The sequence below is a fragment of the Urocitellus parryii genome, chromosome 5, assembly GCF_045843805.1.
Source record: "Urocitellus parryii isolate mUroPar1 chromosome 5, mUroPar1.hap1, whole genome shotgun sequence".
NCBI classification, from domain to species: Eukaryota; Metazoa; Chordata; class Mammalia; order Rodentia; family Sciuridae; genus Urocitellus; species Urocitellus parryii.
The window spans coordinates 139,260,428-139,285,486 of NC_135535.1; the positions used below are offsets into that span (position 1 = coordinate 139,260,428).

General features: G+C 33.3%; 1 protein-coding gene across 3 annotated transcripts in view; it reads left to right on the plus strand.

Annotated features, from left to right (window-relative positions):
* Prkg1 (protein kinase cGMP-dependent 1) overlaps nucleotides 1-23,749 on the plus strand; it is a 1,169,615-nt gene extending 1,145,866 nt beyond the window's left edge. For all 3 annotated transcript variants that reach the window (XM_026410547.2, XM_026410546.2, XM_077799283.1), the window contains 8 exons: nucleotides 926-1,065; nucleotides 2,229-2,318; nucleotides 10,507-10,648; nucleotides 11,939-12,102; nucleotides 15,602-15,724; nucleotides 15,812-15,874; nucleotides 17,121-17,187; nucleotides 19,874-23,749. In XM_026410547.2, the coding sequence (XP_026266332.1) occupies nucleotides 926-1,065; nucleotides 2,229-2,318; nucleotides 10,507-10,648; nucleotides 11,939-12,102; nucleotides 15,602-15,724; nucleotides 15,812-15,874; nucleotides 17,121-17,187; nucleotides 19,874-19,972 (888 nt within the window). In that variant the 3' untranslated portion in view covers nucleotides 19,973-23,749. The remainder of the gene's footprint in view (nucleotides 1-925; nucleotides 1,066-2,228; nucleotides 2,319-10,506; nucleotides 10,649-11,938; nucleotides 12,103-15,601; nucleotides 15,725-15,811; nucleotides 15,875-17,120; nucleotides 17,188-19,873) is intronic.
* The last annotated feature ends 1,310 nt before the right edge of the window (nucleotides 23,750-25,059 follow it).

Below are 25,059 nucleotides of genomic sequence, written 5' to 3' on the forward strand. Positions count from 1 at the left end.
CACTCAGTATTGCATTGAGGATTCTGCTGCTCAAGAGCACTTGATGATAGCTCCTTTGTATTGCTATTAAGTAATTAGCTCAGTTATCTCTCTTCCTTTCCTTATAAGTCACCTTGTTTAACTTCTTGTAAAAGTGAACAGAGACCAGCAGCCCATCTGAGGTATAGTACTTGGAGATACCAAGACTCCTCCAGATCCACTGGGAGCTATGAGGGCTGCCATAGAGGTCTCAATACCTCGGGGACATTAAATCTTAGCTTAGATCTCTCCAATTAATGAAACCAAGGAGTAAGATTTGATATCAAAAGAGACTTAAGTTATAAGGCATATTGGAAATAAAAAAAGAATTTTCCAAATTTTTAGAAATTTTGTTTACTTTTTTTCCTTTTTGAGAAGAAGGGGAAAGATTGAGAGATTTTTAAAAAAACAAAAAGAAGAAATAACAGTACAGTGCATATATCTGCAGTCTCAGCACAGACAAGGGTCATTGAATTTAATGATTCTAGAAATGTTTGTAGATTAGGACTAAGAACAATGAGCACAAAGATTCATATGGTCCTACATTTGCTATAAAGATTGAAGTCAAATTAGAGAAGAAATCTTTTTGATTGAAAGGAAAGAACTATAAAATATACCCAAACACATTATATGAAATGAAATGAAACAATGACAAGTATATTTTTCTTCTTCTAATCCATGTGGGCACAAAATCAGCTTGGAATCAAGTATGCAAAAACTCATCCAGTGGAATGAGACTGAACAATGGTTGTGCACTGTGGGCTTTAAACTTAGGCTGTGAGTGCCTCGGATGGTAGTTAGGGTTCACGGGGTGCCCCATGTACCTGTTCATTTCAGGATAACAGTGCACTCTGTTGTATTAGATCTTTAGACTTCTCTTCTCTTTTCTCTTCTGCCTTTCTTTAAGGTCCAGTTGAAAAGTGAAGAATCCAAAACATTTGCAATGAAGATTCTCAAGAAACGCCACATTGTGGATACCAGACAGCAGGAGCACATCCGCTCAGAGAAGCATATCATGCAGGGGGCTCATTCCGACTTCATAGTGAGGTAAATGTCCCAGCACCAACTCCAGTGGCAAATCAACCACAGATCCTGTGCCACTTGTGCTCATCCTTCACACATCTCATTTGCATAAAGGAATTTAAAGTTTTGTTTAATTAAAAAAATATAAAGTTTTGATTCTATTCTTTTTATTTTTTTTTTTAGAGAATCAGATTCTCTAAAAAGATGTGTTTTTCCCAAAGGAGGTGTCAGTTTCTAAGATTTCATTTTTGTCCTGTTACCCACAATGGTACATAGACATCTGGTGCTTAAAAGACAAAATATCAAAAATCAAGCTGTTTAACTTAATTTTTGGAAGATTTTTTTAAATGAAATGACAACTGATTCTTCCACCTCAATATTTCACAAACACTAATGATAGGATAATTGGGAGGGTTTTTAATATATGCAGAAGAAGCTTTTGTACTTAACTTGCCATGACATTTGTACAAGATAAGATATAACATGAATTTAAGTGAATGCCACATGAAATTCATACATTATTTATAAAATTTGATCTACTTTATATCCATACTTATACCCATACACACTGCATGTTTATGCCTATTAAAAGTTTCTGCTAATGAGTCCAAGCCAGATACGTCATCCAAATTGGACTCCATAGAGTCCCACAAAGCCTTCTTGTCCGCAATCATTTGAACTGATCCACCACAAGGGAACTACATGGCCCCATGGTGTGTAAGTCACTTGCCCTTGGATCCTCTTCCCAGATTGTGGACTTAATTCTCTTTCATTTCTTCTGATAAAATTTTAAGCATGGCAATATCAACAAACTATAATTTGGTCACTCAGAAATTTGCAGACTTTTGTGATAAAAACAATCAAACTCTTTTAGTTATTTTGAAATATTCAATACAATAGCAGCCTTAGTTCCCTACACTCCAGAGGAGCACCAAAACTATTCCTACTAATTCTAACTTTATACCATAAATATGTGAGGCAATAGATACGCTGAATATTCTGATGTGATTATGAAATAGGGTAAATATGTATTGAAGTATGTACTGAACCACATAAATATGTAAAATTAATACGTGTCAATTAAAAGAAAATAAAGGAAAAACTAATTTCTTAAAACTTAAAAACTTTGAATATGTTTAAAACACTATAGTGTTCATAACCTTTACTTTCTTATTTGTAATTCACAGGCTATACAGAACATTTAAGGACAGCAAATATTTGTATATGTTGATGGAAGTTTGCCTAGGTGGAGAGCTCTGGACCATTCTCAGGGATAGGTAGGAGATTTAAGAAAATTCTATTGTGTATCTAAAAACATAGTTGCCCCTGATGATCTATAAGAACAGTCCATTATTATAAAGTATAAAGATTATGTTTACATTTTATATGTTTATATTCTAAAATATAAGTTAAACATAAGGTACAATTCACTATATACGTATAATTTATTATAATACATATAAAATTCACTGTGAAAATAATGATATAGGCTTAGTCTACCATAAAAAAGACACTTAGCAAAGCATATACACAGATCTCAGCTTAACATGAGTGTCAGAATCAGAAATCTCTATACCTGGAATTAACACATTGCTTTAACTTGAAAATAATTACAGACATTTTATGATTATAGTTTGAATTAACTTTTTCATATGGGCAACCTGCCTTTCACGGCACTACAAACTTTTTTTTCAATTTATTGCTCTTCAAAATTAATACAAGTTTCTAGTCATCTCTTTTAGACTTTGCTGATCTTAGGGAAAAATGAATCCTTTATTCATAATAGTTCATGTAAACAATCTGACTTGGTTTTACTTTTTTACCCTTCCAGGGAAAGTAAAGTTTGTCTCAATAGTGCTTGTTTCTTTTAATTATTAAAATTCATTATATCTCAATTTTTCATCTCATATTTATATGAGTAGCAAATTATCTTTTTAAAAAATATCCTATAAAATATCTCAGAATGTCACTACCTATCTTTTTTTTTTTTCAAATAAAAGAGATCAAAATTTACTTTCCTATGAATACTCTTTCAGTCATTTCCTATAAACGATCTACTGGACTTGCCAAAGTCATCTTTGCTCCTTAAAACTTTCACATTTAGACATCTCTCTTTTCCTTATTATTTCAGTCCTGCTCCTCAGACTCTCTGGTGGGTTACATCTTTCTAAAACTTATCTGTAGATAGCCCTGATGTTCCCAGGGACCATGTAATTTTTTTGACATTTGTTACTTTGTAGATATCCTGGCATAGAACAAGTAGCTCTTTATAAACTCTCAATTTAAATTCTCATTCCTAAGGGCATTCTCATAGTACTTTCATATCTTTGTACAACACGCTCTTTCAGTTCTTTTATTTCCTTGACCTTACTTACATATGTCAAATGGATTTGGTTTTACCATATTGCATTCTATTATACTAGTGTTTTGTTTGATTTCTTAAAAAAGTAAATAAGGGAATAGGTAAGAAAGCATATAAGGGATTTCAGTATATTAACATTAGGGATCAGTTTAATATCTGTACTAAGCTATTTTATTAGAGCATATTAACATTTGAATTCATATTTGAAGACAGATTATATCCCAGGCATTGTGACAGAGGCTGGGGATACTTCAATAAATAAAGCAGATGTAGTTCCATTCCTCAGAATTTTCAGACTGTTTCACTAAGTTAATATTTTGATTTGTGAATTAATAGCTGGTCTATTTTAATATGGTTCTACAGTTTATGTTTGATCTGACACTTCAATCTATTTATTTACTCAAAATCTCTCCCCTATTTTTTTTTTATAATTAGAGTTGGATGAGATTTTCAGGTGGAATTACATAGGAAAGCAAATAATAAGCTATACAGAGAAAGGACCAGCTCTATTCCCATAACATTTTAAAAAAACTTCTGTAAAGTTCCATTGCCAACAAGACAACAAAAATCATGATAAAACTGTGTGTACAGTCCTCTCATGAGGCCTGAAACAGGCACCGTCATCATTTTTCCAAATGAATGTTATTTCATTTATTTCCCTACATAACTTAATTTTTGTGTTCCACTTGATAATCAACTCCAGTCATGCCTTCTGAGTGAGATATATTTTGATTTGTTGGGGTAAATAAGGACACTGTGAAGTAGCAACTTCCTTGGGTGAGTGGATGGTGGGAAAATAAGAATGGAGTCCCATTTCTCTCCCTCCACCAGGCTGCTTTCTGGGCCTTCCTTCTTCCTTCCCCATGATCATTAAGTTTTGGGTACACCGTTGCTGAGTCCCCCAATGCACTTAATACCCTGTGAAGAGGCTAGATCCAGAGAACTAGGGGCTACTTGATTCTTCCCAAAGATTCAGAAATGCTGGAGCTTCAACCTTAAAAGCAATGGAACTGGTACAACTGGTAAAATGACTCAGAATCATCGTCCCTGCCAACTTTCTTTTGTAAGAATACCTATAGCCTTACTGCTTCTATTCTACATGGCGTTCCTTTTTCTTTTCCATTGCTGGTAAGAAAAGAAGAATTTGGGGTATCCAGACTTCAGTTAATATTGCCATTGATTCTGTTTGTTTAAATTGGGACTAAAAGTTGTTAAAAAGAAACAAACAAAAAAAATGGCAAGCAAAAGATTATGCTCCTATGCTATTAGTCACAGTGCATATGAAAATATCTGTAATAAAAATAAACAAATCAAAAACCTCGCCTTGTTCAATTCAATTCATTCAGTTTTCCCCTTGTGGGCAAGGAAGTATTGGTGAGGGAGAAGCTATCTTTAAAAGCCATGAAGAAAATTGGGATTCTTTTGAAGGAAAGCTTACATGACCACATTCCTTCCTGCCATGAAACACCTCTGAGCTTGAGATTTTGCATGGGAAGTCTCAGACACCCTCCTTCTCCTACTTCCAGCTGAGATGACCATTTACTGCTTTCCTCTTTCTTCTCATCAGCACAGTCAAGGAACACAGAACACTTCTTCATTTGTTGTCAAGAAATGAGAATTAAAATGATACTAATGTATGAATAGAATTTGAGGACTATTAAATGGATTTTTTTATCTTGAGGCTTGAGCTATACTATTAAACTGTTAACTGTTTCTACTATTTCCATGGTTTATTATTTGTAATGTTTTATCTTCCAGTTGGTGACTTTTTGTCTCCAATAAGTTTTGTGAGACAAATTATATTTTATTTGTCTTCCTTCTCAACAAAGAATTGGCAACCCCTGCAACTTTTTAAAAATGTAATTGGTTAATATGATAAATAAATAAATAAATAAATATGAATATTCAGTATATGTTAGCATATTCATAATATCAATATGTTTTTAATAGTATAAAATTTTAATATATTAATAAAATTTTAATCCAGTGAAATTTAACATCCGAATATATTTTATTAGAATTTTAATATATTAATTTTTCTACTGAATATCTTAGATAATTACTTCAGAATCTATATTTTTCAAATTTCACAAATCTCACTTCCTATTCATATGTTTTCCTAGATATATTTTATAATCCTACAAGTAACAAGTATTTTTATGTCCATTCTTTTTGTTTCTGGCTATGTTGTGTAAGATAATTATTTAAATTTCATCTTTGATGACCTAATAGATAGCTTACATTGAATGTATGTCAAAAGAAATGAGTCTCTCTTCATCATATTTTAGTCTCTCTGACTTTACTATCGGCAATAAGCTTCACAGATTGCCACACACTTTAGACTTATATACCCATTAATGATTGTTGCCACTAGTCAATGTATCCTAGTCACTTTTGACAAGATTTATTTTGTCTTTGTTATATTCCGATGTCTCAGGACTCAGTTTATGACAAGATGATTAAACACTGTGATTAAATTTTAATTTGAGTTTGTCAATACATATATATAACCCTGTAATTTTCTCAAACTGTTATCTACTATCATTTAGCAAAAACAACCACCCATTTCCAAAAAGGCACAAGAATCTATCCCTTACTTTTCATGAAATGTTACAGATGTCAAGGCACAATTTTTTTTTAACTTGAAAGAGCTATCTAGGTCAAGCAATTTATTTTTTAAGCAACTCTCTAAACTGTTGATTAAACAAGCTTTCACTTCTATTTTAGATCAAATTAACATTGTCATTTCCAATTCTAATAGTAATTTTTCCTTCTGAGTCACCCTAATGTTATGCTTTGTGACTGCACTCAAGATGTATATTTTTAAATTCTCAAATTTCATATATCAAGTATTTAGTGATGGAACATTGTGTTGCTGATAATCACTTTGTATGTGTATACTGTGTTGACTTTTCAAGGTTATCATTTAGTTTTTAAAATATGTTACAAATATATCTGTGTATGGGAGATACTTGGTACAGTCTTTTGAAGATACAGAAACCAACATTCTAAGACCCTCCAAATTGGCTCAGGAACAAAGAAACCTGAAAATAGGCTTTGGGGAATTGATGACAAAAGATGTATGAATTGCGGTCAGTTAACTTCATGGAAAAAAGGGGAGGATTTGGATTGGCAGGCAATATGAGGGTGGTTTTTGTGAGAAATATTGGGAAATGAAAAGAATAGATTTAGCAGAGATTTCTGCAGAGCTGATTCATGGCAGTGAAAAGCATTTCACTAACAGTGAAGAGTTAGTGTTGCAAATTCCTCACCACCCCCAACCAAAGACTTTCTACCTGTTATCCTCTATGACATGGGCTAATTTTCCTAGTTTAAGATACAGTTGCCAAAGAAGAATTTTGGTGTTCAGTTATAGTGAAATATTTATTGAGTACCACTTGTATGCTAGGCACTTATCCAAATACATGTAGGCATCAATTTTTGAATCTTCACAACAACACAAATGAGGCAATATCTATTATTAGCAACATTGTGCAAAGGAGAACACTGAAACTCAGTGAAATATGTAGTTACTCAAGATCAACCGTAAGTGCCCATGCTTGTATAATTATATCAAAATGGATTCTAAATGTATAATTAAAAAGAACCAATAAATTTTAAAAAAGAAACAGTAAATGAAACCTAATGTTGAGCCCAAGTCCATATTTCTAACCTACAGCCTCCTCCCCCAAACCTGAGTTTGTACTAGAATTTTTCCATCTTTCTGTTAGTGACCAACTTATTCAGAATATAAGCATACATTTCTGCAGAGATTTCTTGAAAAAGTAATCTCTCCCATATCTTCTGTCATTACAACAATAAAAATGCATTTGTAATTTGGGATCCATTAAAGGCTGATATTTAGGACAACGGAGAAATGTTCAGAGTCACAACTGCAGAAATAATTTCTTCTTCAAACAGTAGTCAAGAATTCGTAATCCTTCAAAAAGGCCCACTGAAATCACAGTTAGCCTTGATGTCAGGAAATAACCTATTTGTGGATTAAAACAAGACATACTTAAAAATTTAACCAGACTCTATTCCATGTACAATTTTGTTTTGTTTTTCTTTGCAATGCTTTCCACTGAGGAGGGACTGAGCTCATATTCAGTATAGATTAAGGTGTGTGTTTAAAAAGTAAACAAGTTTACCATGTGAGCAAATAACCTCTCCTATTTATGGAAAGGTACTGTTCTTGACAGGCAAACACATTTAACTTAATTACAGGCAAAGAATGGGGTTTCAAGGCAATACTGTAATTCCTTTCCCAATAACTGGGATTATACAGTCTTAGCTCTGCCAAGAATAGTATAAGTCAGAGGACAATTGCAGCTTAAAAATTACCACTCAGTTCCTATTACAGATGCAGGTTTCTCCAAGAAACTTTCTCTTACCCTCATAAATTTACAATAATTCCATTCAGATATCCTTAATAAGAGATTCAAGAATCTTGGTACTCATAGATAAAATCCTAGTAATGATTGAGAGGAGTGGATATCACCATGCTTACAGATATATATATATATATATATATATATATATATAAAGATGTTTCTTTGAGGAAAAAAAGCTGATTATTTCAGTGGCAATTCAAGGGACATGAATAATTGGAAGACTATATCCTTCAGAAACACACTACTTCTGAAAAATGACCTGAAAGATGGCTGCTATAGCCTTGGATTCACTGATAAATTTTGAAAAAAAAAAGTATTCATATTTCACTGCCCAGTTTGTTAGATTTCTGTCTTCAATTTTGACAAAGAAGTAAATGTCACCAAAATGCAAACAGAGCAAGCTGCTGTCTACTGTTCATTGCAAAGCACCTCAAACTATCTCTGGGCTTGTTGCTTGTGTTCCAACCCAGCCACCTTAAGAACTGGTGTTCATACTCATTTTTTTATTGGTTCTTTTTAGTTATAAGTGACAGTAGAATCTTTTATGACATAATAATAAAAGCATGCAATATATCATGTTCTAGTTTAGACCCCAATACCTCTCCTTCCCCTTCCCTTTCCCCAATTCCTAGTCCCTTCCCTCTATTGATCTTTCTGCCATTTACTCACAGTTATGTTTTTAATTAATTTCTCATGGAAGTACTCAATGGTGAGATTCACTATGGCACATTCATGCATGTATTTAGGAAAGTTATGTCAGATTCATTCCACTGTCTTTCCTTTCCTATCCCGCTTCTCTTCTTTATCTAATCTACTGAATTTCTACCCTCCTCCCTTATTGTGGGTTAGCTATCACAAATTCGTGAAAACATTCAACCTCTGGTTTTGAGGAATTGCTTATTTCACCTACCATGACAGTCTGCAAATCCATCCACTTACTGTCAAATGTCATAAAGTCATTCTTCTTTATGGCTGAGTAATATTCCATTGTGTACATATGCCACATTTGCACCTAGGTTGGTCACACAGCTTAGCTATTGTGAATTGTGCTGCTATAAACATTGATGTGGCTGTGTCCCTGTAGTGTGGTGATTTTAACTCCTTTGGTGGAATACCTGGGTCAAATGGTTGTTCATTCCTAGTTTTTTTAGGAATCTCTATATTACTTTCCAGAGTGGTTGCACCAATTTGTAGTCCCACCAACAGTGTGTGAGTGCACATTTTCCCCCATGTCCTAACCAATATTTATTGTTACTTGTATTCTTGTTAATTGCCATTCTGACTGGAGTGAGAGGAAATCTTAGTGTAGTTTTAATTTACATTTCTCTAATTTCTAGAGATTTGAACATCTTTTTCATGTATTTTTTGACGACTCATATTTCTTCTTTTGAGAAGTATCTGTTAAGTTCCTTTGCCCATTTATTTATTGGGTTTTGTTGTTGTTGTTGTTGTTTTTGAGTTCTTTCTACATCCTGGATATTAATGCCCTATCTGAAGTGCAGATGGCAAAGGTTTATTTCACATTCTGTAGACTCTCTCTTCATGCTTTTGATTCTTTCGTTTGCTATGAAGAAGTTTTTTAGTTTGATATCGTCTCATTTATTAATTTTTTATTTTACTTCTTCCACTTTCAGAGTCTTGTTAAGGAAGTCAGTTCCTGGGCCAATATGTTGGGAGTGTTGAGCCTACATTTTCTTCTGACAGGTGCAGGGTTTCTGGTCTAATTCCTATCTATGTCTTTGGGCCACTTTGAGTTTTTTCTTGAATTACACAGTTCTTAAATTGAGCTTGCTACTTCAAAAAAGGAAGTTTATTTTTTTTAAGTTGTTCCATGAAAAAACAGCTAAAGTAGGAAGATTCTGATGTAGAATCAAAGAATTAACCTTGGATGTCAAGGGGTTTTTTGTTGTTGTTGTTTTCCTTTATTGTTATTTCTTTCAGTCAATCTATATATAGACACAGATGTGGTTGTATATTTTGGGTTTTACATGCACTTCTACATAGAGAGACAAAGAGACAGAATTTTCTTGCTAAAAATTATAATCAATTCAATATTCCCTTTTTGTTACCTTTTTTCAAATTGTCTTTTAGCTCCATCTCCTCCTACTGATAAGAAGGCTATAGTGTAGGAAACTTTTGTCCTGATGACAGAATTTTTGAAAGCAGAGCTCATTGAAGCTGATTCCAACATGGTTCTTTGAAAACATGAGCTTTTTTTTTTTTTTTTGAATTCTCATGAACCATATCTGCAATGTTTAGAAAGACTGAAAAACAAGCTCTTTAAAAGTACTTAAGAATAAATCCATAAACCACTAGTTTAAGAAGCATATGTGTGGTAGATAAACTCTAAAATAGAACTGACTCTCTCCCCTCCTCGTGCTGTAACTCTGTTCCTGTGTGGATTGTGGTGGGCTGTTAAGAGGAAGCCACCACATACCTGAAACCTGGAATGTGCTTGAACTCTTCTAACCCTTTCAGGAAGTTAGATTTTACTATCCCACACATAAGGACAGAAAATCTCTTGGCTTGATCCTGAAATGCTTTAGAAAACCCAGTGGAATGAATGGCACTCATATGACATTTAGCTAGGCAGACTTTGGTCTCTGGGCTAAATTTTGGCCCAGGAATATAGGCGAAATGAGAAGGAAAATGAACCTTATTAGAGAAACTAACTTTTATACATTTTTCATTTCATTGTCTGTGTCTTAGAGGTTCATTTGAAGATTCTACAACCAGATTTTACACAGCATGTGTGGTGGAAGCTTTTGCCTATCTGCATTCCAAAGGAATCATTTACAGGGACCTCAAGCCAGAAAATCTCATCCTAGATCATCGAGGTTATGCCAAACTGGTCAGTGCATTTCATACATGGGTTCTGTTCTGAAGTTTTAAAATATCCATTTATAAAACTGTTTGCTAACATTAAAATCAGGTTTCCACTGCAGTGTTACAACTTTTCTTAAAAGTAGGATTTAGCATTATAGTTTTCAACTAAATATATTTTCAAATTATGTAAAAGTTATAAGAAATTATGTTGTCTAAGTTTCAGACACTACTCTGGCAAAACATGCTTTCTGACAAGCATTAGGAAACACTATTCCTGGTGCATGTTCATAGACCTAAAAAAGCTTATAGGTTATTTTTCCTAGTCAGACTCTGCCATCCAAAGGCAAGGCACATTTATAATATAGACAACTGTGAACCATTTTAATAGTATTTATTTAAGAAAAATGCTAATGGTAAAAATTGAAGTCTGCCAATAATGTTCTCAGGTGATGATGATGATGATGATGATGATGGTAATGTCAAAAGTTCTAAAGATTTACTGTAGAATGGAAGTTCTCCTATTTTAAAATGTACAAATTTTCTGGGTCTTGGATCTGTCAGTGCCTGATTCCATTTTTAAGCTTTGGGGATTTTTTATATAGCATATGGTTCTTAAAGAAATCAAATCAATACAGTTAATTATTTATAGTGACATCCGAATTGTTTTAGAAAAGAAATAGATTTTCTGCATTTGCAGCTCCTCTTTTAAAAGGTTTCTCAAAAAAAAAATAAGGTTCCACTCTTATTTTATTAATGTTTACCAGGGGCAGATTCGTGTATACTTTTTAAATATTTTTTTTAGTTGTAGATGGACACAATACCTTTATTTGTTTATGTGGTGCTGAGGATAGAACCCAGGACCATTTATTTCAACGATAGCATGCCTTCTCAAATAATTAATATTAATAAAATTGTCAATTGCATAAAGTCCAGCATAAATCAGTATATTCTGGGAAAGATGTTGGGTAGGAGCACTTGGACTTTTAATGTTTTTGAGTAAAGGGGAAATTTTTTCTTTATGCCACAACTTCTGGTGGCATAAAAGTAGGAAAAAAATGAAAAATTCTTCAGGAAATAAAGTTTGCTTTTCTTATTAATGATGTGAATTTAATTCAATATTCAGGTCCAACTTTTCCCACTGCAACAGGATTCAATCAGGGTAATATTGTTTGCAGGATACATGATTCCTTTTAGAAAAGAAAATTATAATAGCCTGGATCTGTTATTTTTTTATTTTCATGATTCAGCAAAATAATTTATTGCATTACAACCTAATCATAAGTGGCTTACTATCTTATCTTTCTCTCTTTTTAAGGTTGATTTTGGCTTTGCAAAGAAAATAGGATTTGGAAAGAAAACATGGACTTTTTGTGGGACTCCAGAGTATGTAGCCCCAGAGATCATCTTAAACAAAGGTCATGACATTTCAGCTGACTATTGGTCATTGGGAATTCTAATGTATGAACTTCTGACTGGCAGGTATGGACATTTATAGGGAACTGCTAGTAAAAATAGACCACAAACAATTTTACATTCCTGACTTTGTCACTGTGATTAGTCCATCTAGGTAGATTTCAGCATATCTCACACTTCAATTAGTTATGCTAATGACAATTCACAAAGATCTAAAATACGTCCAATGAAGACAACCAAATCGATTCCAAATTTTAGTCTCATTATTGCTAAGTCCTTATATGTATGTGAATGTAGATGGATCCAGTGTCTTAATTTGAGATTTGAATCTAATCTTGTAGCTGACAATGAAGCAAGGGAAATGATAATCTTAAAATTTCAAAGGTTAACATAGAAGTAAGAGAACTGTTTAGCAATTTTATATATGTATGTGAATTCACAACATGTGAATATGTTGCTGACTATTTGTATAATATTGTAATATTGTAATCAACAACAACCAAAATGGGCATTAGGAATATCACATGGCATAAAACAGATTACAAGCTCCCCAAAGACCAATATTAACAGAGAAGTGACTACATAACTATGAAATGTAGTAAGAACAGAAAGTGGAAGGGCCTTTATGATCCACAGAGTTTGGTAGAGAACTACATTTGTCCAGAAGACTTTTCAAGAATTGAAGACCTATAGTGCCAACCCTTTAAAAGGAAGACTGGGACTTAGATGTAGAGAGGAAAAAGAAAGGACATCATAGGCATGGCTTTCCTTAAAATTTAAAATAGAATTATAGTCTATGATCCAGTAATCCCATTATTGGGTATATAGCCAAGAAAATAAAATCAGTCTGTTGAGGGACATCTGCACTCCCCTGTTTATTGCAGTCTTATTCACAATAGCCCAAATATGGAACTATCCTAAGTATCCATCAGCTAATATATGGATAAAGACAATGTGGTACATATACTCCATGGAACACTTGTTTGACCATTTTAAAGGATGAAAGACTGACTTTTGCCACAAGCAGTGTAGAAAGGAGCTGGAGGTCTTTATGTTAAGTGAAATGAACCAAACACAGGGAGACAAATATTGTATGATTTACTTCTGGGTAGAATTTGGAAAACTTGATTTTTAGAAATTGAGTGAAGAACAGTGGTTATCAGAGGCTGGAAAGCATACAGGGGAGTGATGGAATGGGGAGAGGTTGATCAATGGGTACTAAGGTACAGTTGGATAGGAGTTAGAAGTGCTAGTGTGCTACTGCACAGTAAGGTGACTATAGATGTCAATACTGTGCTGCACATTTCAGAAAGCTACAAGAAAGGACTTTGACAGTTTTCACTATAAAGAAATGATAAACATTTGTGGAGATAAATGTTTCTAATCTAATTTAAGTATGATGCAAAGTATACATGTATCAACACATTATATGGAATCCATTAATATGTATGCTTTTTATGTTTTATGCATCAGTTAAAAAATAAAACTTTTTAAATGTCAAAAAAATTGAATGAAAAGAAAAAAAGTGTAGCTGTAGAGATAGTACATAGGTTGGAAAAATGGAAAAGTAAAGATCCAGAAATTTTTGTAGAAAGAGGATGTAAAAGTCAATGGAAATAGAAAAGCACAATTGTATGTGTGAATAGGATATTACAAGTGGGAAGGAAAAGCTTAATTGCATAATAGAAAATTCATCACATAAATACTTGACCAGTGTATACTTTTTTAAATATATTTTTTTAGTTGTAGATGGACACAATGCCTTTATTTATGTATCTTTATGTGGTGCTGAGGATAGAACTCAGGTCCTACACACATGCTAGGTGAGCACTCTACCACTGAGCAACAACCCTGGCCCCTCAGTGTATACTTTTGATATCTGGTGATCATGATATAACCTTCAGAATAATAACACCACAATGCGTCAAGTATGATTTTCCAAATTCAGTGACAAAGATAATCATATTACCATCAAAATTACATCATGTATGGTGAGGAGGATTTCTAGACACCTTTATTGCTTAAAGATAATATACCAAGTATTATGTAGTTCTTGGAGAATGTTATGGTATAAACCCAAGTAATTTATACCAAGACAGTTTATTCTTAAAATACAAATGCAACATATAATGTACTGGGACATTTCTCAAAAACACTTCTACATGACCCACTCCACAGAAAGATGAGTCCAAATAAAGCACTCAGGATCAGAGAAACTAGAAAAGGGATCAATGGAGAGTTTTGCATTAAAAACTAGAATTTAGTTGAAATAATTTAAATTTGTATTTCTGTACAGAATTTAAGTCTTATAATTTTTAACAATCTTAAAACAATACCAAAACCAACCAAAGTTGAAGTAGTAGTAGGAAAATAGAACTAACTATATGTATACTTATACCTCATCATTTATAATTAGGAATCTTAATTGTTTTGAAAAGCTGAAGCATGTTATTTTAAAAAAGAAAGTATAAATTCAAAGTTTTTATAAATTTCTTTACTTTAGAGAAAACTTTCAGGAATTTATATTGTCATTGAAGAATTGCTATTTGAATTTTACCATTTTTCTAGTTTTACTCCTCAGTTGAATAAAGTCAAAGTAAATTGAATGCCTATATTTTTCAAAATCGAGTGTAATATAATCTATGTTTTTCCATCCACACAGATAAAAATACGAAATTATGTTAATCAAATGCTGATAATTAATATTTGGGGTATTTGATAACTTTTTACTTTTAAGTAATTTTAAGTTTTACATATTGCTGAATATTTAAGACTGTATGTAACTTCTGAAAAACCACAAAAGCCCTCTTTAAAAAATTGTTCTATTTATCTAAGATAAACATATAAATATAAAAGCAAAATCATGAATTAAAATGCATTAAATTCATAAAAAATGCCAGATTTGTATCTTCCTCACTTTTTAAACTAAAGATCAAAATTCCTAAGAAACAGAATACTCAATTATAACATCACATAAAACTTTTTAAATTTTAAGAGAATACTAAACATAATTTCATGTTCATTCATTTTAAAAGTGACTAAAATTGACTTACAGCTAATAACATATTAAAGTAAACAGAAAATAATTATTACAGAAAATGAGGCAGATAGCGTCACATCCCTCAACAAAAGCAAATGGGCTTCTATTTTACGTTTACTGAATAAAAGAAAATAGTTCAATCTTCTATTAATAAACATGTAGTACAAAAATAAAATAATCCACAAGATTTCTTCTCAAAGAAACAAAAACTCTGGATAAAGTATAATTGAGTTGATTGGCATGACAAAGGCCAAAGAGTTAAGGGATAGTTTCAATGATCAGGACAGCAAGAAGCTAGGCACCTACAGAACTGAGGGGAACAGCAGAGAAACCTCACCCATTTATGGTTTTTGCCAAGAGCATGCATAGTGTTTAGCTGCTAATTGAATTTCTTTTTGTTTTCACTACTAATGTAAGCCCCAACATAAGAATTGCTATCATTTTTGGAGTTTATAACAATTTCACCATTCTTATTTAGAAAGTAAAAATCATGTCTCTGATCATGTCTTGCTCTCATTCTCTTAGCCCACCTTTCTCAGGCCCAGATCCTATGAAAACCTATAACATCATATTGAGGGGGATTGACATGATAGAATTTCCAAAGAAGATTGCCAAAAATGCTGCTAACTTAATCAAAAAACTATGCAGGTAATTGTTTTAAACACATTGTTTTTGAAAGGATCATAATGTGAAAATAATTAGATTACTTAACAAAATGATTATTTTTTTTTTCAGGGACAACCCGTCGGAAAGATTAGGAAATTTGAAAAATGGAGTAAAAGATATTCAAAAGCACAAGTAAGCCCACTTTCTTAATAACTTTTAGGTGTCAGAGTTCAGAAAAGTGTTTCTGTAAGGTGGTGTATTTTGATATGTGTAGAGTTATTGGTATATAAGGGATACAGCTCTCCTACAGGAACAGCCAAAGAGCTTGTAGAGATAAGTTAGCCTTTCCAAGGCCCTTCTTCCTGTGTCTGGAGCTGTACTTAGATACATGTGACAACCCTGTGGCTTCTCAAACAGCAAATTCACTGATTCAGTTGCTCTGAATTCACACTAGCTAGCATTTCTTTTTCCTCTCTGGCCCAAAGGGGGAAAAAAATGTTGATTTTTAATTTAGGAACTCTACTCCCTACTACAATATTAAAAACAAAGTTGCCCACTATAGCTTACCTAAGTTTTTTAGATTAAAGCCAAAATATATATTTTTCCAACTATTTTCCAATTAAATATAACAGGAAAGCAGTGCAGAGCACACCCTTTTTGAAATAACAGGTATCATAAGAACTTACCTAGGTTCGCTGGATGTTCCAAAGCTAATCTAAACATAGACTGATTTTTCTCTTAGCCTGCTTGCCTGACACTCCCAATAAATTCATACCTTTATCAAAGGAACTTATTTACTGAACTATCTGAATATCTAGAAGGCCTATTAAGAATTTGGTGTACACATTTGCTAATGGTGGCATCTTCATAGAACAAAAGGAAAACACCTTCCTGTGCCATATGTGGTTCTTATTTTCACAGAAAAGCTGTATTTTTTTAAATATTCTTTCTATGTTAAAAAAGGAAAAAAAAGTAAGGAAATTGGGATATGAAGAGACAAACAGAGGACTATGAAAAGGGTAATTAGCTTAGGCTGCACTATGAATCAGTGGCAGAGATGGAAAGTTAATTTTCTGTCCTCACTTCATCTCCTGACTCTATCTCCTTAAAATAAAGGGTCTAGTACGGCACAGGGCCAAGCATATTATGACACTTATAAATTATAATGACAATAGGGGAACAAGGTCATACAGATATTACGACTGAAATGACAAGAAAAACAGTTGCATAGCGGTTGGTGTTCAAATTTGACAATCACACTTTCAAAATATGCTTTTTATGAGATAAGCTAATTGAAAAACATCTGATTCAAGAGAAAACATTTTGTCACAGGAAGATATTAGCCTAATTGCTTTCTAGGGCACACAGACCCTACGTGTTGTCCTGGAAGACGCCAGAAAAGGTACTATGCCTCTGATGATGTTTTTTCCTTTCCTAGATGGTTTGAGGGCTTTAACTGGGAAGGTCTGAGGAAGGGCACCTTGACTCCTCCCATCATACCAAGCGTAAGTGACTTTCCATCTGAAATTGTGTGACATGCTCACTGGTGTTGATGTCATTAACAAAGAAGTGTTATTTGTCAAATTTTGTCCTGTGATGGGTTAAATAAGCTATCAAAGTACCCCATTAAAATGATGGAGTACTCTAAACTCCCAACTTCAAAACAGATAACTTTGGGGATGGTTGCTATGGATGCACTTTAGCCTTATCTTTTTTAACTCTCCACTTTCATTCCAGTCGCCTGTGTTGATGAATATGATTTAATTTTTGCTGTGGTAAAGACTAACTGTGTGCATGTGTAGACAGAAGAACAAAGTGAATCTGCAGCAACCAGTTCAGCGGCTATCATTTCTTGGCCAGCATTCCATTTCTGCCCCTGTAGTTCTCCCTGCCCCGCAATGTGACTTTGAAGCACTCTCAGATATAACATGTCCTTTCATTCCTCTATCAAGCTCTGAAAGAAAAAAAGCCAGGTGTGGTAGTACTTGCTTATAATCCCAGTGATTCAAGAGACTGAGTCAGGAGGACCACAAGTTCAAGGCCAGCCTCAGCAATTTAGTGAGGCCCTAAGAAACTTAATGAGGGTCTCAAAATAAAAAAATATAAAGGGATGGGGATGTGGCTCATGGTAAAATGCCTCTGGGTTCAATCCCTAGTACAAAACTAAGTAAATAAATAATAAAAGAAAAAGATTCTTTTTTTTAACACATCAATTTTCTTTTTAAATAGCCACTTCATTCACTAAGTGGACTCTTTACATCATAGTTACCTGAAATAGATTTCAACTGATTGCATTTATATTTTTCGTCTGTACTGCATCTGTTTAATAAAATGTAGTGTGTCTTAATCAAGTGAGAGAGGGCTGCTTTGTGATCCTGGGACTTTTATTCATATGCTACCTCTTTGTAAGATTAAAGTCTGCTCTTTTACAGAAATATTTTTCCTTTTTCTAAGATTTATTTCTGAGCCAACATTTGTTTATTCATAAAACAAATTTTAAAAAATACCATTACCATGTCCCACATTACAGATGCTAATTGCATTCATGAAGCTTTGGTTCTAGAACAAAAGCAGAGAAAAAAGCTGGAAGAGAGAAATAAATAAATGCTAAACTCAAATTATTCTAATGTAAATTTATCTTTTCAGGGATCTTTTAAGCAATAGAAATATTAAACTGGCTTCTTGCTGATGCTCTGCTGATTGGACTTTGCCCAGTAAATTTATATGAATTTTGCTCAAGTTTAGAAATGGCTCTTATATAGAGAATAAAGAACAATGCCTGGATTCTGCCTGCTTCTCTGCCTCATCTCTGCGTACTGTCCTCATTTCTTATATAGCAGTTATGTCAGCATCTTTTGGTTACTTCAAAGCATGGAGCTCTCTCTCTCTCTCTCTCTCTCTCTCTCTCTCTCTCTCTCTCTCTCTCATCTCAGGACCTTGGCATATGCTACCCTTCATATTGAATTCACTGATTCTTAGGTTATAAATCATACTTTTTCAAGAGGCTTTATATGTTCACTCTTACATTCTCAAAGCCCTATATATATAACATATACATATATATATAAATGTACATAAATATGAATATATATTGTATATATATATATATATATATATATATATTGCAGCACTAGCCAAAGTTCATACTTACATAAAGATTTTCTTAATTATTGGTTTTAACCACACAATTTATTTCTGTAATATAAATCCCTGTGTGGATTTATTTTTATTTTTACTTACCACTGTTAACCACAATTCAAACCCAATTACATAGTAGATGTACCTATTACATAGTAGATGCTCAAAAAATTATCATTGAAAAGGGAATAAAATGCTTTTTAAAATTCAAAATAGAGCTGCGTGATAGCACATGCCTGTAATCCTAACAGCTTGGGAGGCTGAGGCAGGAGGATCATGAATTCAAAGCCAGCCTCAGTAAAAGTAAGATGCTAAGAAAATCAGTGAGACTCTGTCTCTAAATAAAATACAAAATAGGGCTGGGGATGTGCTCAGTGGTCAGATGTCCCTGAGTTCAATCCCCAGTACCAAAATAAATAAATACAATAAAATTCAAAATAGAGAAAATGTAGTACATGCACATAATGACATATTATTCAGTCATAAAAATTAATGAAAATCTGTTGTTTGTAGCAACATGGATGGATCTGGAAAGTATGACATAATGTTAAATAAACCAGGCACAGGAAGACAAATGCCGCCTGATCTCACTTATATGTAGAATCTAAAACAGTTCATCTCATAGAAGTTGAGAGTAGAATGGGGACTACCAGAGGCTGGGAAGAGTAGGGCAATAGAAACAGGAAGTGGGGGAGGTTGATCAGTGAGTACAAAACAGTTAAAACAGGAGCAAGGGGTTCTTGTGTGCTATCACACAGTACAGTGACCACAGATAACAAAAATGCCCTATATATTTCAAGAAACTATAAGAAGGGATTTTGAAAGTTTCACTACAAACAAATGATAAATGTTTGAGAAGACAAATATATTTAACCTAATTTAAACATTATGCGATGCACACATGTATCAAAATTTGCATGGTACCTCACTGATTAGTATAATTTTTATGTTTCTATGTATCCGTTTAAAAATAACAATTCTTTTTAATAATGGAGAGTAAAGTAAAATCCCATGAAAAAAAGTCAGAAAGCTACTCGTTTTCTCATGTTGCAGGTTGCATCACCCACGGACACAAGCAATTTCGACAGTTTTCCTGAGGACAGTGACGAGCCACCGCCTGATGACAACTCAGGCTGGGATATAGACTTCTAATGTATTTCTCTTACCTGCTTCTGCCTTGCTGAAGACAGCTTTTTCTGAGACACAGCTGCCAGCAAACTTGAGGGAAAGAGAGAAGATTAGTGCTCGGGGTCACCATGATGCCTTTGATCGATGCTGCTCCAGTAACTACAGTGGCATTAGGACTAATTGCTTAGATGACAATAGTGCTCTTTACATGTTTTCTGTTTGAACCTAAAATAGCAGTTGACATGGTGGTCCTGAAGCAAAGCCTTTCACCAGTAAAGTGATGTTTTCTATTGTTGCAACGATCTTGCTTTGCTCTGACTATAATTTGAAAGACTGTAGGAAGCACTTCAATCTAGTAAAAGAGTCTGTACCTTGCTAGATTTTTCAAGATGAAAGAATAATATATTGGTACGATAGATGACGATGGTACAGAACCTGGGCTATCCCCTTTTTTTAAATGAAGGTTGTGGAATCTATTACTGCAAGACGGTGTATATACCGTAGAAAAGAGGACCACACATCTGTGGGTCATGGAGTTCATGTCAAACCAGTGCTAGAAGTTTCATGATTTTATTTCCCAGCAGTGCTGATGACAAGACTGAATGTTACCTTTTCTTTCTGACAGATTTTAAAAATTGATATGATAAAAGCACAACTGCTATGGATTCTCCTGAGACCTTTCATAGCAGGTATATATGCGTTTTGGCAGAGGATTGAAAAAAATGCATGATATTCATTTCTTTTTGATAAATTGGCATGACAGAGTGGGGGGAAAAAGCAATTCACAAAACCATTTCATGTTTTAAAAAAATATTGTGCTTAAAGATGGTCCTGGAAATAAGTGACTAGCAGCCAATTGGTTTACCTATTTACCTAACATACCCTCAAACTGAGGCTTAAAATATTTCCTTTTATAAAAATAAACCCTTGAGTTAGGGGTGGGATAGGGTGGGGAGGGATTAAGACCCATCCAAAAAAAAAAAAAAACTATATAGGTGCTATGTATATCTTTCATCTGTAATGTCAGTGTCTGAACAGACAACACAAATTCTAAACCTTACATGTCTAGCCAGAGACTCAAGCATTTTCACTAAATTTATTAAACCAAACACCTGTCAGATTTCATTTACACAACATAGTCTAGGTTTGAGAGAAAAAGGTGATTTGGAAATCTTTTTGAACTAGCTTCTTGTCTTAGGCCTGAACCAAAAAAGAAAAAAAGAAAAAGAAAGTCAGAAAACACAATGTTAAAGTTATTAAAGTTCACAAAACCAGGAAGCTCACTCATTTGAGGTCAGGAAAGAAAACAAGAAATTGTCCAGGTGTTGATTACCTTTTCCTGAATAAGCCCACACATTTGTTCAAGTAGGAAAGGGTTAGAGAAGGAAAAAGGAACATGAGTTCATAACAATTGATTTTAGCTAAATAAAACAAATATTAGTGAACCTGAAATTTATACTAGACTAGAAATGAAAATATCAAACTGATTTGCTTTTTTTCACATAGAGAATCAGCAAATGAAACCAGGTCCGTTGGCGGCAGGCTGGTTGAACATTATTAGCTGTCAATAGCTGAGTTTTCTGGAAGCTTTTCCTTGACAGATAGCATTACACCTACATAGACCAATGTATAACCTTCAAAGCTGTCTTGGAACTGTGTGTGAATTTGGTATAATTAAGACAGGTTTGCTTTTTAACATTAGAGTGTTTTACTAATCAATCTAATGTAGACGTTTCTGCAAAACTATATTGAATTGGCTTGTCATATCTTAGCCAAGAAAGTGTATATTATGAATTTTGTTTGAATTTTTCATACTCAAAAAACTACTTTAGAACCTGATATCAAAATATACTCTAAAACATGTTCAGCATAAAACTACTAAGTTTGTATTATGTATAATTAGGATAAAATTTGATTAAAACTTTGATCCTAAGATATTATTGATATTATTGTTATTGGAACATTCCCTCCCTTACAAATTCTCAAAATCATTATATATATATATATATATATATATATATATATATATATATATATAATTCCAATTACCTCCAGTGTTCAGTGATTTTTGTTTAAAGATTGTGTGGTGTAGGCATGCGAAAGGCTTGCTAGAATATTAAATTTACCTTGTCATTAGGAAAGTAAATCTGATCCTACAAATTTTCAAATATCACAAATGTCCCAGAAATTAGCACATACTGTGCATTTTGGACTATGGTTCACGTCTAAGACAACCCATTTGTAAAGTTCTGTGGAGAAGGAAGAAGTAGCATTCAGCACAACGTAACTGTAGATTGTTTTTCCCACCTGTACCTACATCTTTGTTCATTTCACCCATAACATTGCATCAGGATGTCTAAAGCAATCACCAAAAACTAAAGGTGAACTATATCTTCCAAGAATTAATAACAGAAAACATTCATCTGATCTATAATATTTAATTTTAAGGAATTAAATCTTGTCTTAATGAAGACACTAGGGCTATAATTCATGGTCAGCTTCATAAAGTGCATCTCATTTTACTTCTGAATTTTTCATGCCCCGTCTTTTTTCTTACATTAAAGAACATCTGGATAAGTTAGAATAGTGCCAACTTGTTTGTGAACTGACTTTCTTGTCAATATTTACAGTATGGGAAATAAGGGCTTTCTGTGTGTCTTGATTCACAGGAAAACTGAAAACTGCCAAGGAAAGGAACATCAAAGTTGAGATAGATTGAATACATTAGAGAAAATTATTTGTGGAAAATTGCTGTAATTGATTTTTATGTTTATTACCTTCCTTGTTATTACAGTATGAATCAGACCCATGTAGCATTTAAAACAAATGTATTTTGATTATATACTTAACAAATCATAGTTTTTACTTACAATTATAAATATACATGTGAATTTTACATGTATAATGATACATACATAACTATTGGATTTTTCTTGCTTCATTTTTAAATGACTGAACTGATGATGAACTTAAAGAAGTCAGCTACCATATTGACAACAAGGATATTAGAACTGATTTCATACAATAGAGGTGATCTGTGCATTATCCATAACACTGTTTTCTTTCACAATAGGACCACAGACAAATATTTATGTAAATAGATATTTTTGTGTGATATTTTGTGGTACATATAACTTTTTTTAGTGTTTCACAGCATTATTATTTTGTTTTATTTGTATTGAATAATGTTTTTAGGTCCAAGTAGACTTGAATTAATGTCATAATTGTCAGTATTATTGAAAACTATGTCAACAGTACTGTTATTCATCTGTCCCATAGTTTAGAACATGACCTGGCTATTTGGCATTGTTGCAAGTGCCTTAAATTCATGGCATCTGATTAAAAAAAAACAAATTTGGTGTTATGCTGCATGACAAAGACAAACACACCTCAAAATGTTGTCCTTTCTTAGCTTGCTGCGTTTTACAGTTCTTTCTGCTAACAATTTATAAGCCTTTATTATATAATATTGATGAATTACAGAAATGATGAAGTTGTTCTCTTATTTCTGTTAAATGTACCAGAGCTGTGTATCTGTTAATGAGATACAGCGTCATTTCTGTGAAATGTATAAATGTATGTGCAGGTCAAATTAATATATGACATACTATCAGTCTGTATACAGGTATTCCTGTTTTGCTAAGCTGTGCAGATTCAGTGAAAAAGCAATTAGTGCAGTCATGTTCTAGCATATCTCATTTTATAGACTCCATTAACAATGGTCCAACCCAAAAGAAAATCAGAAATGACTGCTAACCACACCTCGTTCTGAAACCAATGATGAAAAAGTAACTTGGTGCACCACTCAACAAAACAGGATGCTTTCTTTGAGTTCTTGTATATGCAAATCATTTATGAGGCAAGTTTTCGACAGACCTGGAAAGCAAAACGTTGAAAGTATATTGTAAGCCCTCCTCTTTATCTGCCCCTGCATCAACAGACAGAGCTCTGGGACCTTGACCATGACTCAGAGGTTTGGGCTTTCTGAGTAAAGGGACATTTCTTTAAGCATCATCTATCAAATTTATTTCAATGTATGATGTTTTTACAACTGGTCAGTTCTTTTGTATTCTTACTGCTATGGTTATTTGATTGTCCTCTTAGAATTTGTTCTACATGAAAGAGTCCTTTGTTAGTCAGAATGCAACAAACTGTCATCAAATGGTCATTGACCACTTGCACTCTTTTGATGTAGATTAAAAACTTTTTCATAAACTTAACCTGCTTTGATTTGCTCTGTATTTTTCCTGCAGCTGTAATTGCTGAGTGCCTGTTGTATACTTTATAGAGTTGAAATAAAAAATAATTACTTTTGAACTTAGTTGCTCTTTAATTCCACATGAGATTTAAAAGATGGAATTGGTATATCATACTAGAAGGGAACTACCATGTGGTGCTATTGTAGAATATAACTACAATCATCTAGAAAATACTTCTACTCCATGAATCTTTCATGAAATAATCTAATCTGATCTAAAATCAATCTAACAATTCAGTTTAAAGAACTCAATGGGAATAACACTGGGCCACCTGGCAAATGTAGACCAAATGTAGATATCCATATGAAACCATAAATTAGCAGATTTCACTATATTACCACAAAACACTCCTTTGGGCATTTCTCATCAAACTCCAGAGTAGACAAGCAAAGGGAGGATTCCCATAAATTACTATATGCAAGGATGGAATCATTTAATATGAAAAGCAATTTACAAGTCTTTGTCCAATGTTTGTTCACTGGGTCCCTCTGTTAAACTTCATATACATAAAAGCATATAGTTTTAAAGAATATGATTATAACTCATTCAACTTTTCAAAACCCTGGTAAACAGATTATTCCTTCATCCTTTTGTTCCTCACTGCAGTAATGAGGCATACATTGAAATCTGATGCACAGCATAAAGATTCCCTCATTATGACTGCATTTGTATTGTTGACACCACATTGCCAATGATAGTGAGTTAAAAACCCTGGATAAAAGAAAACTAGAAACTTAGTCTAGTTTGCTTTCTCAGACAGAGTCAATAACATACTTTGGAAAAAAAATACTATATCAATATATCACATAAAATAATTTTATTTATTTTGAAAATTGAAGTGTAACATTTTAA